Here is a 15065-nt window from a genome sequence, read left to right as displayed (position 1 = left end):
GCATTGCTATATACAATACCACTGCTTCAATCAGAGGGAAAACAGACTCATCTGGAGACATACTGCACTAACAGGTATATTAAAAGTAACAGTCTCTCTCTAGTCTCTTGACACTTCACATACACATCAAAGCACACAGCAATCAAAGCAGCTTCAAGAGCCTCATGAAGTTAATATTTAAAAAGGGACAGAGACAGATGGCAGCTTTTTCAGACTACTCTAGAAGCCTAGAATAGACCCAGCGAAGACATCATCATAATCGGTACTGGAAGCAGTGTGTGACAGAGCCAGGGAAACGGAAACTGGAGGAGTCACCACAGACTGGGTGAGGAGAACTGTTAGTTCAGTGCAGAGGCTTGTAGCACTAGGAACAGCCCACTCCAAGAACACAAATCTGCTTTGATGCAGTCATAATTAATGACTCCCATTTCATTGCTGAAGCTTTTTAAAAATATTCCTGGTAAGAATTTCATCTTGGGAAAAAGCTGCAGCTGTATTAAATGTGATTAGTGATCCACAGGTCCCCTTGATCCAGAGGAAGTCTTCACTTCCAATTCCATCACCTATCATCCTGGGACACGCTGCCTTCTGCTGTGCCTATTAGCAAGACCAACAACCGATAATACGATCACTGCACAGTACTGGCTCTTCCTGGTATGCCCAGGACAGATTTCAGCAGACCTGAACAATCTCTGCAGTCCCAGTCATAACATGAGCATCTGTGAAACGCTGCTCATCAGCTGAAACATGTGAAAAGCCTGTTTTAGCTCCACGAAGCACACAGATCTGAGAACAGGACATGCTTACACCTTGCAACACATAACTGGAGAAGTTCTTCATAACTACATGAAGAAAGCTGCAATCCCCACCTTCACTTACAACTGTTCCTAGTTCTGATGCATTGCTGGAAGTTGGAGAATTTGGTGCCGCAGTGAACAGCACAGCACCAAACAGATCTATGCATACAGTTGAGGGTGCAGCAGTCAACAGCTGCATTGCAAAGAAACTAAAGCCACTTTGCCGCCAGAGAAAGTTCTGGTAAAATTACATGCAGAGCGCAGCCCTGAATGCTGCTACAGCTCAGCAGAAGTGTAACTTATGCGGCAATTCCATCAGCTGCTGATCATCGTTACCCTAAGATCAAGTATATTTCAATTAGACTCACATGAATGAAATGATCTGCATATGCAACTCAAATGACAGCTGCTATGACAACAAGCCATTATGATAAAAAAAATCAGTACCAGACATATGAATGCAGGCTTTTAGATCAATAATGCTACTGAGTAAAGGTACGAGAGTGGTGTAACATTACTGCCATAGAGCTACTGGCTGGTAGCTAAATACAACCACCTTGTAAGGGTTCCTCAGTTACTACCTTCGGCATCCCTTTCTACTTGTCTTCATTCCAAAGTCAATGCCTGTCACTAATCTGTCAGGACATCTTTTACAACACTGAGATGTGTAATGCAACGGAGCTATTTTTAATTTTTCTCAGAAGCCTCATTTCCACCCCTTAAGATAGCTGCTCATCAGCAACTCCTGGGAAGAAGCATACTTCACCCTTCCAGTGCAGTTGCCACGACATGCATGGAAGAAGTTTAGCCTTAAAGATGCTTCTAGCAGACCCATCTAAACCTATATGTATCCCCTCCATGACTACTAGGGTTCCTCCAGCCCCCTCCCCCTTTCTAATACGCTTCTACTCACAACTGTATTAAAAACACGAGATGGAGGTAGGAAGCCCTTGGGGGAAGACTGTTCCTTTCCTTAGGGAGCTACCGAGCCTGTTCAGGGGAGAAAGGAAGACCACAGAGCTGTGGCACAGTGCTAGAAGCTTCAAAAGGAAAGCTTCAAAACTGCAAGGAAAAGCGGAAAGCAGCCAGGCAGGCCTCAAAGGAGCCGAAGAAAACATTTTTGAGACTCGAGCACTCAAGTCAGCTTTCCTGCAATACAAAATCACTGAATTAATGATAACCAAAGACATCCCTGCAAAGATGGGGGTGGGAGGAGTTATGTGCACATCTTCATTATCTATTCCTTCTGACCTATTTGCTTTGAGTTCCAAATTAAGATTCTAGGTTTTTTTCCAGTAAAATTTTTGAGTTTTAAATTGTTCTGGTCTTAGCTCATCTGAGCTAATCTGCCTTCAGAGCCCCATCCAGCTCAGTGTCCGCACAGACTCCCTCCACACACTCCTGCTCTGCAAGGATCTTCCTTCTCTTTCCAACACTCCCGCAAGTAATCGTTCCACTAGTTTCTCAACCCGGCTGTCTCAAGAATAGCCACCTATCATGGTGTCACTCCTGTTGGGATGTTCAGAAAGGGAAAATCTATTTTGCTAAGCAATTAACTCTCACCTCCGCTGCTGCCACAAAATGCTACAAGTTACTCTTCCTGATACACAAGTTTAGTAGAAGCAATTGAATTCAACATGCTCATTAACTTACATAAACTAACTTTCTGGTTCTAATGTAACATAAGCAAAGGAAAATGCAGCAGTGAAGCAGTGTTGACTTTAACAAACACTAAGTGAAATCTGATGCAGCTTATTTTCCCTTTACCACTTCCAAAGAAGGTAGAGATCTTCACACTGAAAAAATGAAACTACCAGAATATTAGGTCTTATTCCTATTGTTCAAGGCTTATATGCTATGCAATTTGTTCCTGTAATAGCTTAACTATAGCTTGCCTTCTATACAATTTAGCTTTACACTCATTTTTTTGTGCAAGTTTTATTATTTGAAGACAAAAATTATAAAGATTAAGCTACCAGCAGTACTGCAGCTTTCTACCCTTTCATCAGTGCTGGTAGAATAGTGTAATAAATTATCAGTAACAATTTTCTGGAGACAAAACAGAAATCACATAGGCCAGACTATTCTTTAGCCTGTATTTTTTCCATTTCCAAGTTTTGTGACACTAAAGTAGACCCAATCACTAGATGAAACTGAAAAGGTTTTATAACCTGCTATAAAGTACTGGAAAAATGCAGCATTCTCCAACACCACCCCTAATATAGGAACCTGGACTCCTCAACCCCTTTTGCCAGCATTGTCAACCAGATTTGAAATTACAAGCTAGGAAAACAATAAAAGAGTTGATTACATACTTTGTGTCTTATGACCCTGCACAGAATCAGAAACATACAGCTGGGACTGTCAAAAGACTGGATTGATCAAAGATTTATATTTAGAAAAAAACATTTAAAAAAAAGTCAAAAGAATGACTTTATACTAATCCCATCAAAACTAGTTTCACATGTCTTTCTTAAAAAAAAGATACCTTCAATATATTTTAAAATTTTAGTGTTAAATTAGAACGTGTTATTTCTTCCATTCTTCACAGAAGCATTTTTAGAACATTCTCTCTATCAGGACTTCCAAGGCTTAAAGATGGGACAGACTTCCTACTGTTTTGAACCTCAGGGCACATCTTTTATGTTTTCAACCCTTACTTCCCAGCAACGTGTTCTGATGCAAGAAGCAGCCCTTCAATTCTCTACCTTTCAAAAAGCAAATTCCTCCAGCCATGCCGCAGATCATAAGACTTTCACCAAATCAAAAATGCTGTTTGTTTTCCAAGCAAGTAAGAAATCAAGTGAAAAGTTAAGCCAAGATGACCCCGCCCAACAAAGCTTTCATGGCCGTGATATGCTCAATGTTTAGAATTCAGATCAAGCAAGCAGTGCAGACTACAAGAGTCAAATAAGAGCAGAATTCATCCAGAGTGTATTTTCATATAGTTAAGAAATGCTACCAGTGTGAGACACATAACTACACAGTTACTAACAGCAGTTACAGACAATATGTTTCTGTGGACGACAAGAGCTTGTAAAGGATGAAACAAGCCAACCTTGTACCAAGGTGTCAAAATCCTAAAGCAAGGTACAGACTCAGTATTTTGGAGAGACCCTGACCCCATGTCTCTCAAGCTTTATTCATTCCCATATACCTGCACAAAACTAAAAGATTACTTTAAATAATTTGCATTTATATAGCACAGACAGTGAAAAAATAACCTGTCCCAATGGACATTAAGATTTAAAATACAGAAACTTAATCCTCAATATTTTGTTAGCAGCTTTAATTCAAAACAAACCTTATTTATAATTCTAACACAGTAAAAAGGGATGATGGAAAGTGTTAATATTAATGACACTTGTATAAGGACTAACAGATCATTCAGGCCAAGGGGTAAATTATCCACCCTGACTCGCTAAAGCAAATTTAGAGGTTCTCAAAAAGTAGCATTTGAATTTTAGTTCTAAGCAATAAAATAATCCTGAGTAAAATACCCTGATAGCTACTGATTTGTAATTATTACCATACATATCCAAAAGAAACCTTGTTCTGCTGATTACTTCATTCAAACTTCCAGAGTATCACATAGGCTTAACATCCTACTGCACAAGTTTGAAACAGTAAAAACGTATGCTACCACTGCATTTCAGAAGTCATTAAAATACAAGAACTCCAGGGTTACTATCATGAAATCAAAGTTTTATTTGCCACATGACTGAAGTGAGCCAATACGATCTAGTTACTCAGCCTAGCACCGCAGTTGCTCAAGTACTTTATGACCACCACTAGCTCAGAAAGAGGTGGCTGCATTGTAACAAATACCGGGTAACTCGCCTCTGAAGTGACTTGTTGCTTTTGGCAGCATTTCTAGTATTAGTATCTTTACTTGCCCGCTATGCTAGCTATTCACAAAGGCACTACCATTAAAAAAAATGCTAAGAGAAAAAAAGACACTTGAGAAGTCAGTTACCAGTATTTGCAGCACGCTGATTGCGTACCAGGCCTTGTTATGAAGCAGTCGGAAATGAGTAATTTAAAAGATTATCACGGCCGCAGCATTTCTACCTTCTAAGGTAGTCATTTACTCCTGACTGGTATTGCTGGCTTTGTGTTCACCTGGATATACTGATCAAATGAGACATTTGAGACTTTGGAATACTTGTATATAGTGGCACATTTTCATACAGGTATGACATACTTAATTTGAAGGGGACTATATTAGGGGAAGCAGATGTCCAACAACATACATCTAATACAAGAAGGACATGCGTTTTAGATTGATTAGGTTTTCCTTCATTTGGTGTTAAAAGACAGTTTAGCTGTTTGGAGAAATACACACACAGTGATTTCCACACTGCAACATTGTAAGCTTGGTAAGCACTGGTTTAAAAGAGTAATAAAACTTAACAGTTAATTAATGAGCTTTAATGTTAATAAATAAATGCCCACATAAGTAATATGTATAACCACAATGGCTTTTGATAAAAGTTAGGTACAGAAGAGCAGCTTGTCAGTTATTTACTTACTGTTCTCTATGGTTGGATCATACGAATCAACAAACTGTCCTTCCACAAACTGAATCGTCAGTGAAGATTTTCCTGTAAAGCAAGGAAAAGATAATCTGTACTGAAACAAGCCTTCAGGCTGTTACCACTTTACACTTACCAGAAGATACATTAATGTTTTTATAAGAGTCAATATGAGCTTTGTATGGTTCATTTAAACAATACATGACAACTATTTTCAAATTCAGTGCCTGTTCCTAGTAACTGGGTCTCCTGAACATATAAAAATATAGTGCAAAAGCTACTCGGCATGTGTTCTGCTTTTGTTTTAACACAGCATAATTTAAGCGCCTCCTCCAGTTTAAAACAAATCTAAAAGTAGCAGTGTCCAATCCTCATAAAACTAAATTTAACAAACTGCTATACTTGGAAGGTTTTTCTGTGGAGAAGCAAGGAAAACCAGAAATAATTCTCAGTCATTGCACAGAAAACTAGGAACTTGGATAGAATTAGCCACATTTGGTTTGACTAGGAGATTGGACGTATTTCCCATGACAAAAGGATGATCTCAAAATTCCTGAGATCAATATACTCTCCTATTAATCCTCTTAATGCCACACTGCAACAGATCGGTGCATGCTGTATTTTAAGCACAGTGATTGAGGGGGCATAATTGGATTTTTTGTTTTGAAAGCAATTTAACTGCTACTTTTACAGACAACTTAATGTTCCCAATTTCAGTTATGCTGATCTGATCACCCCCCCCCCCCCCCCCCCAATAAAGAGTAATGCAAAACGTTGCTCTTGGTAGCAGACTGAAAAAATGAAAACTAATTTAGTCTTGAAAGGTTTTACAAGACGGTAAAAGCAAATCGCATACATTGACCATAAAAAGCACCTTTAAAGCTCTGCAGCTGAAGACTTTGCAAAGCATTACTGAAGTCTTAACACAATTTCCATTACAGCACATCTACGTTTGGGAATCTACTAGATCCTACTACATTATGTTTCCTGGACAAATACACTCTTACAAAGATTGCCAAGTGCATTAGCTGCTTTTGGACATAAGCATATTCTTCATCCTCCTTTATACTCTTCTCATGGGCAAGAAGCACAAACAAAATAGGACCTCAAGTTAAAATTTAGACTCAAGACCATCTTAACTCAGTGGAAGCCTTTCAATGACATCATAAGTAACCAATGTTGTGGTTGAACTATATAGTAAAACTATTTTCAAAAATTAATTGCTTTGGATGAAGATTGCCCACTTGCAGTGCTCAGACCATGCTATGTTTATACTTTGCTGCAGAAAAAGTTCTTTCCTAAGCATTCCTTCAGGAGATATTAAAAAACAGTTTTCCACTTCAAACCTCCCCATTCATGCTTCATCATACAAGGCTCTTGGACCTGTTCACATTTGACTTTTTATCAGCGTACTTAGGAAGTCATTTTGTTAGAGACATTCTAAAAAATTGCAAGTCAGACAAAGTACAAACATGAAAGTGATGCAAGGGAAGTTTGGCTTAATATTCGTAATTACATGTGCAGTCAATTCCTTCATTAACTGCAACACTTCCAGGATTTAATCCTCCAGGAGGAAGGAAGAAAACGTAACACAAGCATCATCATTTGGGGATCTTCCAACAGCCATAACCTTCATCAACTCACTGCTTGGCTTATTTTAACATCACTGCCCAGCTCTGCCATGCTTATCCCTTTGCTGTCTCCTATCAATCATGCCAGTTTATTCAAGATACAATGCTAAAACCCCCAGACAAACCCCAAAAAGACCAACCAGCACATAATCTTTTAAGAGTTGCTTTTACTCAAATCAAGATCTTAGATACCATTTTCTGATACATCTAACAGCGCAACTAAAGGTGTCATACTCACTGTGCATGAGTTTACAGAGAACATTGCACTTTAAACTGTTGCTCCAGCAAGGAGAAGGGGGGAAAAAGCAACCATGCACATTTGAAATCATCCTAATAAGGACAGACTTAGAACTGAGACTATGCATCCCAGCAACTTTCTGAAACTGTGTATTTTGGGCACCACTTAGAGAGTGAATGAACTTTCAAGCTATTTCTTCTTCAGTTATAAGCTTATGAAGTTGCTACCCAGAGTTCACGCTTCCAGACTCCTTGCCAATATGAGCACATTAAGCACTCCATTTTAAAATGAAGTTTACTATTCCGATATTAGGCTGTTATATCTTCAAGATAAGAAGAGCTATGTTAAGCATAGATCATCACTGAACATTTTTCCTCGCAAGAGGGATCCTAAACTAACTGAAAGACTTGACTGCTACCGTCTGTCTCCGCTCAGTCTGGAAACTGAATACTAGAACGAAGTCAAAGCCAACAGAAAATGCTGCATTTAACATCCAGCTGTATTAATTACTGCTTTCCTCCTAACAGTGAAAGAGGAGGAAACAAAAACAGACAAAACCAGTGTTCCAACACTCTCCTCCTAAATTCCTCCAAGCTTTGTAACAAGCCTTCCAGTAATGATGTGTTTGTGATCACAAGAGGATGCCTGCTTTCCTAGATGAGCCACAGGGAAGCTCTCCAGTCTTGGATTCAGCCACGTATCCCCTCAGGATAAGTGCATGCAACAGTATCCCACTAAACCAAGGCTTCCAAATGGGATACAAGAAATTTAAAACTGAAGTCATTAACGCCCCACTGCCTTGTCTCAGCCCATGCCCAAGAAGCACGCAGGACCATGTAAACAACAGCTTGGCTTCAACTTTGTCCCACAGGTTTTATTCCAGGCCTTTGACCTATGCTTGTGGACAGAGAGGAAAATTAAGTTGACAATTTAGCTCCTATATCCTCTTTCCCCAGAAAGATCAGGCAACATTTTCACAGAGAATTACAACATAAACATAACGTCCATGAGGCACGGGCCAAGGAACTGCATGCAACTGCGTTTACTGATGTGCTAACTCCATCTCAGAGCACTGCAAGGAAGAGGACGCGGGGCGATACTGCAGTCTAGATGTGCATACACTGCTAGCACACTTGAGCCTAAAAGGACAAGAGAGCCTGACACCAGCAGCAAAGACTTGATTAATTGATTACTCAAGGGTGAATACCTCAAAAAGGCTCAGCTCTAACATGTCCTCATTTGGAACAAATGCCAAATGCTTTTTAGTTTGCTAAGCTTTTCCTTGTACCATCCTCCATGCTGGTACTTTTACTGTATCCACTGTCCTCAAGTTTTAGGAAAATAAACATCTGTTGAGACCAAAAGGAGAAGTGTCATGAGCAGAAGCAAGGCAAGGTCTGCTGGAAACAGTTCACTGAATTGATGGAGACCTGTGATTTTAAGATGAAAAAGCATTTTCAACTGGAGAAGATTAAGGTTTAACCTTTTGACTCTGTTTAGAATCAGAGAGCTTAAAATGACTAGGAAGCAATAAATGAATCAAATAAGGGCAACACTGGGGCAGGACAACAGGATGACTCCTCCAGCTGTACTTGCTATGGTAACTCAAAGCACCAGATACCCTATGGCAGAGTCGTCGTAAGCAAAATCCTCCAAGTTTACTGACTCTCCTTCTCCCTGGAGGAACAGGACAGAAGGTAAGGGCCCAGAGGAATGGGTTTTACAAGTGTTTAAAATACAAGTCCCAGGTGGCTGAAAGCTCAACTCAAGTTGTCCAGAAGTATCCAGAGGGTATTTGCATACACAATTAGTTATTTATGATATTATGCGTGAGTGGTAAAGAAAAGTTTTCCACTGTCAAAACAGAAAAGGAACAGGTTTTCAGACAGAAAGCCATTTCAAAAAATAAAGCTGTTGTATTTCGGTTCATACAATAAACCACTCGCTACATAAAGTGGAATGTCCCATAAACACTCTGACTCGTGCAGACATAGCACATCAGTTTCAAACGCTATTGCAATTGTGAAGGCAAAACAATTGCCAAATCGAGTTTTTACGCATCCTTTTACTTCTTGGACAAGAGCTGTGGTATTTAATCTAGCCTTAAAATTCAAGCGTTACAACACTAGGCAGTTTACCAAGAAGATGAGTAACTGAGCATGGGCGGGCTCGTGAACAGCTGGCCTCTCCGAAGAGGCCATGCCCTCTCTTCGGTGCACCACCACCTGCCTCCTGTCCCTGTCCCACATCCTCCTTCTTGCAACAGGCAGAAGGAAAGCCCAGATGAAATTCTCATCTGCAGCCAACTTCCCCCCCCAAACCCAGGAGACAGATATGATGCAACTGGCCAGCGAGCAAGTCAGACAACAGCTCCACAAGCACGGCATTGTGCAAGCTCGATTCTGCAGCTGCCCTCTAACATGGCATCTCCACGATGACAGCCACTGGCAGCACAGTGCAGTTTATCTCAACAGGAAGAATTTCTCAATACTCGAAATCATCTGCACAAGCAACCAGTAAACAGTTTGACGGGGTCAAGAACAACATCTACTGAAGAGTTACAATTCTCTGTTCTGTTAGAATTTTAGATGCATAGTTTCTTTAACCCATCTTTTTCTATTAAAATGCCTGCTTATGTACTTTGCTTAATTATTAAACACTTGACAGCTGGCAGCATCTAATCCACTCCTACCATAAGCCCAGCATCTTACCTAAGTCAGTCTCTACATAGATCTGCTCAGTCTTACCTACAGAACAAACTAGCTTAGCTTTTGTCACAAAAGGGTTCAAGAAATTTCATAATGAAATGCTGTCAGTCATATCAAATTAGATAAGACTTACTGTGTACCCAACTTTCAATTATCTCATGCACAGCTGTGCTCAACTTACTACACTTCACAGAGACGAAGTTTTCATACTGAAAGTTACACTCAATTTAACTTGAATGTTGGGATCTTTATCTTTTTTAATTCAGAATACCAAGATGCACAAAATGGAGACACTAGCATTTCCACAGTGCAGATTATCTATTCATCCTCAGAGCACAGAAAGGCACTGAACGACTTCTTGGAGCAGATGGAGGTTTAACTGGGTAGCAAAGGGAATTATAGCATCACTCTTTGACAAAAATCTTTTCACAAGACAGTAGATGATCTCAGAACCCATCACTAGCTCATCATTCATCTCAGGCTTCATCATTATCTATGGTTAATTAAAGTTTTTTTCCCCCAGGTACTAATTATGGCTATGTAGTTGCTATTTTGCTGACCACTGCTATGTAGTTTGGTGAATTATTCTAATGACTATACAAATGATACCTCTGGGTCAATAAAGAATTCTGTTTCTAAACCTCTGGAGACAGTAATACAATGAGTAGTTTGTGTTTATGTCAGATGCAACTTAATTTTACTATTAGACTTTTAATCATGAGGAATTATTACGTATAAACATCTACTTTGAGCTGTAGTTTTATCCATTTTGTCATGATTTCCTTGCAACATCAACATTATGATACCAGGGTTAAAAAATTATTTTCTGATGCTTACAGACACACAGAGCTCAATTGGTGCACTTGCTCATATGATACTCATGCTCGATTTGCAACACAAAGAGTGGTGGCACTCCTCTCTCAACGTGCTGTCTAAGCTTTCTGAAGGACAGACTAAAGGATCTGCCCTTATAATCCTGTAAGAGCGGAAGGCTGAGGACCTCAATGAGACATCTTTTGGTAATGTAGTGAGGGACCTCAAGAACAGAAGAGACCTTCATGACAAACCAAACAGCAGATCAGCATTTCAGGACAACACAAGCTCTTTTTCAACTTCTGTGGCACTCTGTCCCATTGCTACAACTGTTCCCTGCCTTCTCCTGATCTACTTTTATATTAGGATATAAAGAAATATATTTGACAGTCTCAGGCAAGGTATTGTAGCAAGAACCACTCCTGTTGTAGGAGAGGAGGTTCATATGACGGTCTGTAACACCAAGAACACAAGCCTGCAGGGAGAAAAGGACACATGCTTGTTTCCCTTCCTTCTGCATTGCACAATCTTCTTGAGGTTTATCAAAGGTATTCCTCTGCAAGCCAGAAGAAATCTGAGAGGCAGTCATTTAGAAAGGAAGTCAGATGGCTTCCTTTATTTTCTTCAGATTTCAAAGCAGTCGGTCAAACTCACAAGCATATTTGCAGGCCCTTGCTAGGTTGGCAGCAATGAGCCTTCAAAACAAAAACCAAGAATCCTAATAATGCTATCTAGGTCATATTTTCTGTAAGGAAAGCAAGAAGAGAACATGTGCTTTATTCTCTGATATGTAACGGCAAGCTTGCTCCATCCTGCAGCAGTGCTCATCCCTCAATGTTCACTTACACTTCGTCGCAATGTATTAGATGTCCAGGCAAGCACGCAGAGAAAAATTCCATCCTTTTCCTGCAACAGCTTAGTTGCCACTTCCAGGTGTCCATTTTGTCTCCATTTAAGTCAGTAACCTCAGCAAAGGATTGTCAGAAGAAATGTTTTCGTTATTTTAGTGCACAGTCCAGTAACCTCTGCTTGTTACCCTTGTTGGCAGAAAAAGAGTGCCGCAGTTTGCCTGATATTTCCCTTTTAATGAGGTAAACCGATTTTAATTCCACGCTTTTACTATCAGCTGTCAAAGATGGAAAAGTTGTTACAAGGCTTAAAAAAAATCCAGAAAACTTCTGTGGCATACATCTCACCTGGCCATGGTATACATGCATAGATGGCTGCATCCAAGATGCTTTGAATAGCTCAGGAGAACTGCAACCTGGGGTCTCCTAACTACAAAGGAAATTCAGACATTCATACTCCAGACAGTCAACCAATATTTGCTCAGATAAATACCATCCTCTGTATTCCCTTCAGACTTCCTGCAGAAATTGTGCATCCCTGCAGCACCCTCCCACCTCCCTCCCCTCACCACTATGCCTAAAATATTTCAGGTGGCGGTAGAAATTCAGAGGCAACCTGACTTACCAGGCATGTGCTGCTAGCCTAATTAGCAAATGTATTCCTGAACTAAAAGTTAGGCAGTACAACTTGATATACTGCATTTCTAAAGGAAAGCTTATTAAGCTTAAAGATCAGACCCTAATGTTTCAGTTTATGACACACTTAGAGGGAAAGAGCTTGAACTTTGTACTGATTTCCCCCCAAAGAGGCAAAATTCAACTCGTACTGCTGGGTAGAAGCCAAGTCCTCTCTCCCTATGCACACACTTCAAACAGCTAATTAGGTATCTGAATAAACTTGACCTTTCCTTGGATCATCGCGTATGTACAACACAAAACGTCTTTGAAAGATACTTTTAGTAACTGTCATTGTTTCATCATTAGATCAGTTTTAAATGCTACGTCATTAGAAATAAAAAGGCGTATCTCTTGCTTTAATGCATTCCATGCATTCCCCTTTTCCACCTTCAAGGGTTTAGTTTCAACACAAGGGAATGAACTCCCAAATTCCAGTCAGTTCTTTCTTGATGCTAAAGATCACTGGGGTGTACAACTTAAATTACCTTTCTGCAAGCCAGAAATATCAGGACTAGTAGGTTCTAGCACTTCTTCAAGAAGTGGATCTTTCCAACTGCAGTTACCAGCACCAGCTCTCCATCCACTGCACAGACACTGCCTTAACTGCACTTGCAGCACAGCTGAATTTAATGGCAGAAGCCGATGAACTCTACTCTGTGCACACCACATGGGATAAAGCAGCTGTTTAGGTTTACCAGGGGTTTGTGGCCATCATTTTCCTTTTTTTCATTTCTACACAACTGGCTGAAGTTAACACCAGCCACATTAAGTTACATGCCACTACTCACCACCTGGTAGAGCAGTGTGCTATCGAACAAGCCAGAGTGCACAGGTACAAATTATGATTTTAAACTTAACATTTCTATAAGAAAACAGGATGAACTCTTCTCTCCTCTTCCTTTCACTGCAAATCTCACTTAACGTTTTTAGACCACCTGATCTAAATGAATAACAGAGAAAGCTTTAATGCAGGTATTCCCTAAGGATCTTCCTTTATAAGGATCCTTATGAGGACTTGAGCCATAGCACTGAAAGTGGCCAGTGCTGTGGCCACCATACCTCATCCTTGCTTACAACCACCACCAAGCAGAGGGCTAAGTCTCTGAAAACGTCAGTGAAATTTTCCTGGCATCATTTTAAAAAGGCAAGTCTAGGAACCTGACCCTGAGCGTATTGTAACACCAAGTAAACTGTTGGAAATGCAGCCGAAATGTTGAGAAATGGACCCTCTTGACAGTACTACTGAAACACATATGAAACAGGGCCTCAAGGATCTTCTTGGAATTGCAAGAACAATAGTAAGAGATGTATTTCTCTCTTCCTTGTTGTAGGATGACAGACAGCAGGTACCAGACAAAATCCTGACAAGGTAGTAATGGTAATTTCCCCTCTCTTGGTAACTACCAAGCAAATAGGGTGATACATATCCAGCAACTACAGCTAAGAAATTTCAGTGTCACTCTGACAAAAGGTCCACAGAGGTATTTGCCAACCCGCAGCAAAACCTGAAGATATTACTGATTTATTCCAACAACTACAGGCAGGCTACTTTTACAACATATTAAACATATATATCTCAATCTAACTGCATAATAATAGCTACAAGATCTTAGTAACAAAAGGCAGCTTCAGCCTGCAGCACTATACCTGACTATGAAGTAGTCAAGTCAATGTGACAAACTCTTCGTGCCCCCACTGATGGTCCAAAGTCTGATGAACCCAATGTCAACAAATGCCAGCAATGCACGTGGCAGCCAAAACCTGACTTTCGCGGAAACAGTGCTGCTACCGGCAGTCCACATCAGCACACGGCACCATTCACCTGCCATGACCTGCACCGCTGCAAGTTCCCAAAGCTGCACGAAGCATCAGGACCCGCAGTACCAACCCTGACAACACTAACATCTCTTAGCACAAAACAGAGAAGGTGGTCTTTAGGGATACTGACAAAGATTAGCATTGACTCTCTCGTCCACCAGTGGAGCAGGACATGGTCAACTCCATCACACCTCTGTCAACAGATGCATAGGTAGACACTGAGACCATCTTGATTAATAATCGTATGGTTGAGCCGTGACCACTTTAATTCTCCTGCGCTAGCACAAGGCTGCTGTGGATCTATACATAACCATGCCAACATAAAAACCAGTATGCCTGAACTCTACCTTCCTCTACAAAAACTGTCTCCCCCATCAGATTCAGATCAACTTTTCATAAGTTACTGTTGTCTCTCCTCCAATTCAATTCTAGATCTTCTCTGAATTAACTTTATAGGCATCTTCCACATTCCTTCTGCTTAATGTGTGAAGTTCCTCCCCTCTATTAATCAGGGTTGAAGAAAGCCACAATCTGCTAAATGCCATCTTCATACCATAGCACTTTATACAGCTGGAGTTAAGTCACTAACCCCTCCCCACTAACTCTGATGGCAAGCCTTCTTCGTTTACACACTTATCTGATCAACAGAGTAGCCTCTGAATACAGAGGACAATCTGTTAACAGTAAGGAAGGTTCAAAGTAATAATATACCAAAATCACAGCATGACAGATGTGGGTAACACACCAGGAAAAAAAGACTCCAGGGTAAGGGTAACACCATGCAGAGTACCAGAAGAATCATTAGAGCCCCCAACCTTGGGAAATTTTAAGGGAATTTAAGCCAAAGATCCGTCAGATATGACATGACATAGTTGATTTTGCCATAGGGCAGAGAAGATAGAACAGGTAAACCCCTGTTTGCTATAGCATACTACAAAGTTCTTGCCTGTCATGACAGCCAGCTGGCTTTCTTACCTTCCTAACCAGTGTGTATCCAAT

The 15065-nt window shown here is 40.4% G+C and overlaps 1 protein-coding gene across 2 annotated transcripts in view; it reads right to left on the bottom strand.

Annotated features, from left to right (window-relative positions):
- The window catches only part of RHEB (Ras homolog, mTORC1 binding), a 42406-nt gene that overhangs the window by 17536 nt on the left and 9805 nt on the right, over window positions 1-15065 (bottom strand). For both annotated transcript variants that reach the window (XM_050892282.1, XM_050892281.1), the window contains exon 2: window positions 5330-5401. In XM_050892282.1, coding sequence (XP_050748239.1) covers window positions 5330-5401 — 72 coding nt within the window. The remainder of the gene's footprint in view (window positions 1-5329; window positions 5402-15065) is intronic.

Source organism: Gymnogyps californianus, chromosome 2, assembly GCF_018139145.2.
Source record: "Gymnogyps californianus isolate 813 chromosome 2, ASM1813914v2, whole genome shotgun sequence".
NCBI lineage: Eukaryota > Metazoa > Chordata > Aves > Accipitriformes > Cathartidae > Gymnogyps > Gymnogyps californianus.
Note: the sequence above shows the minus strand (reverse complement) of the source record. Positions and strands in the feature narration are given on the sequence as shown.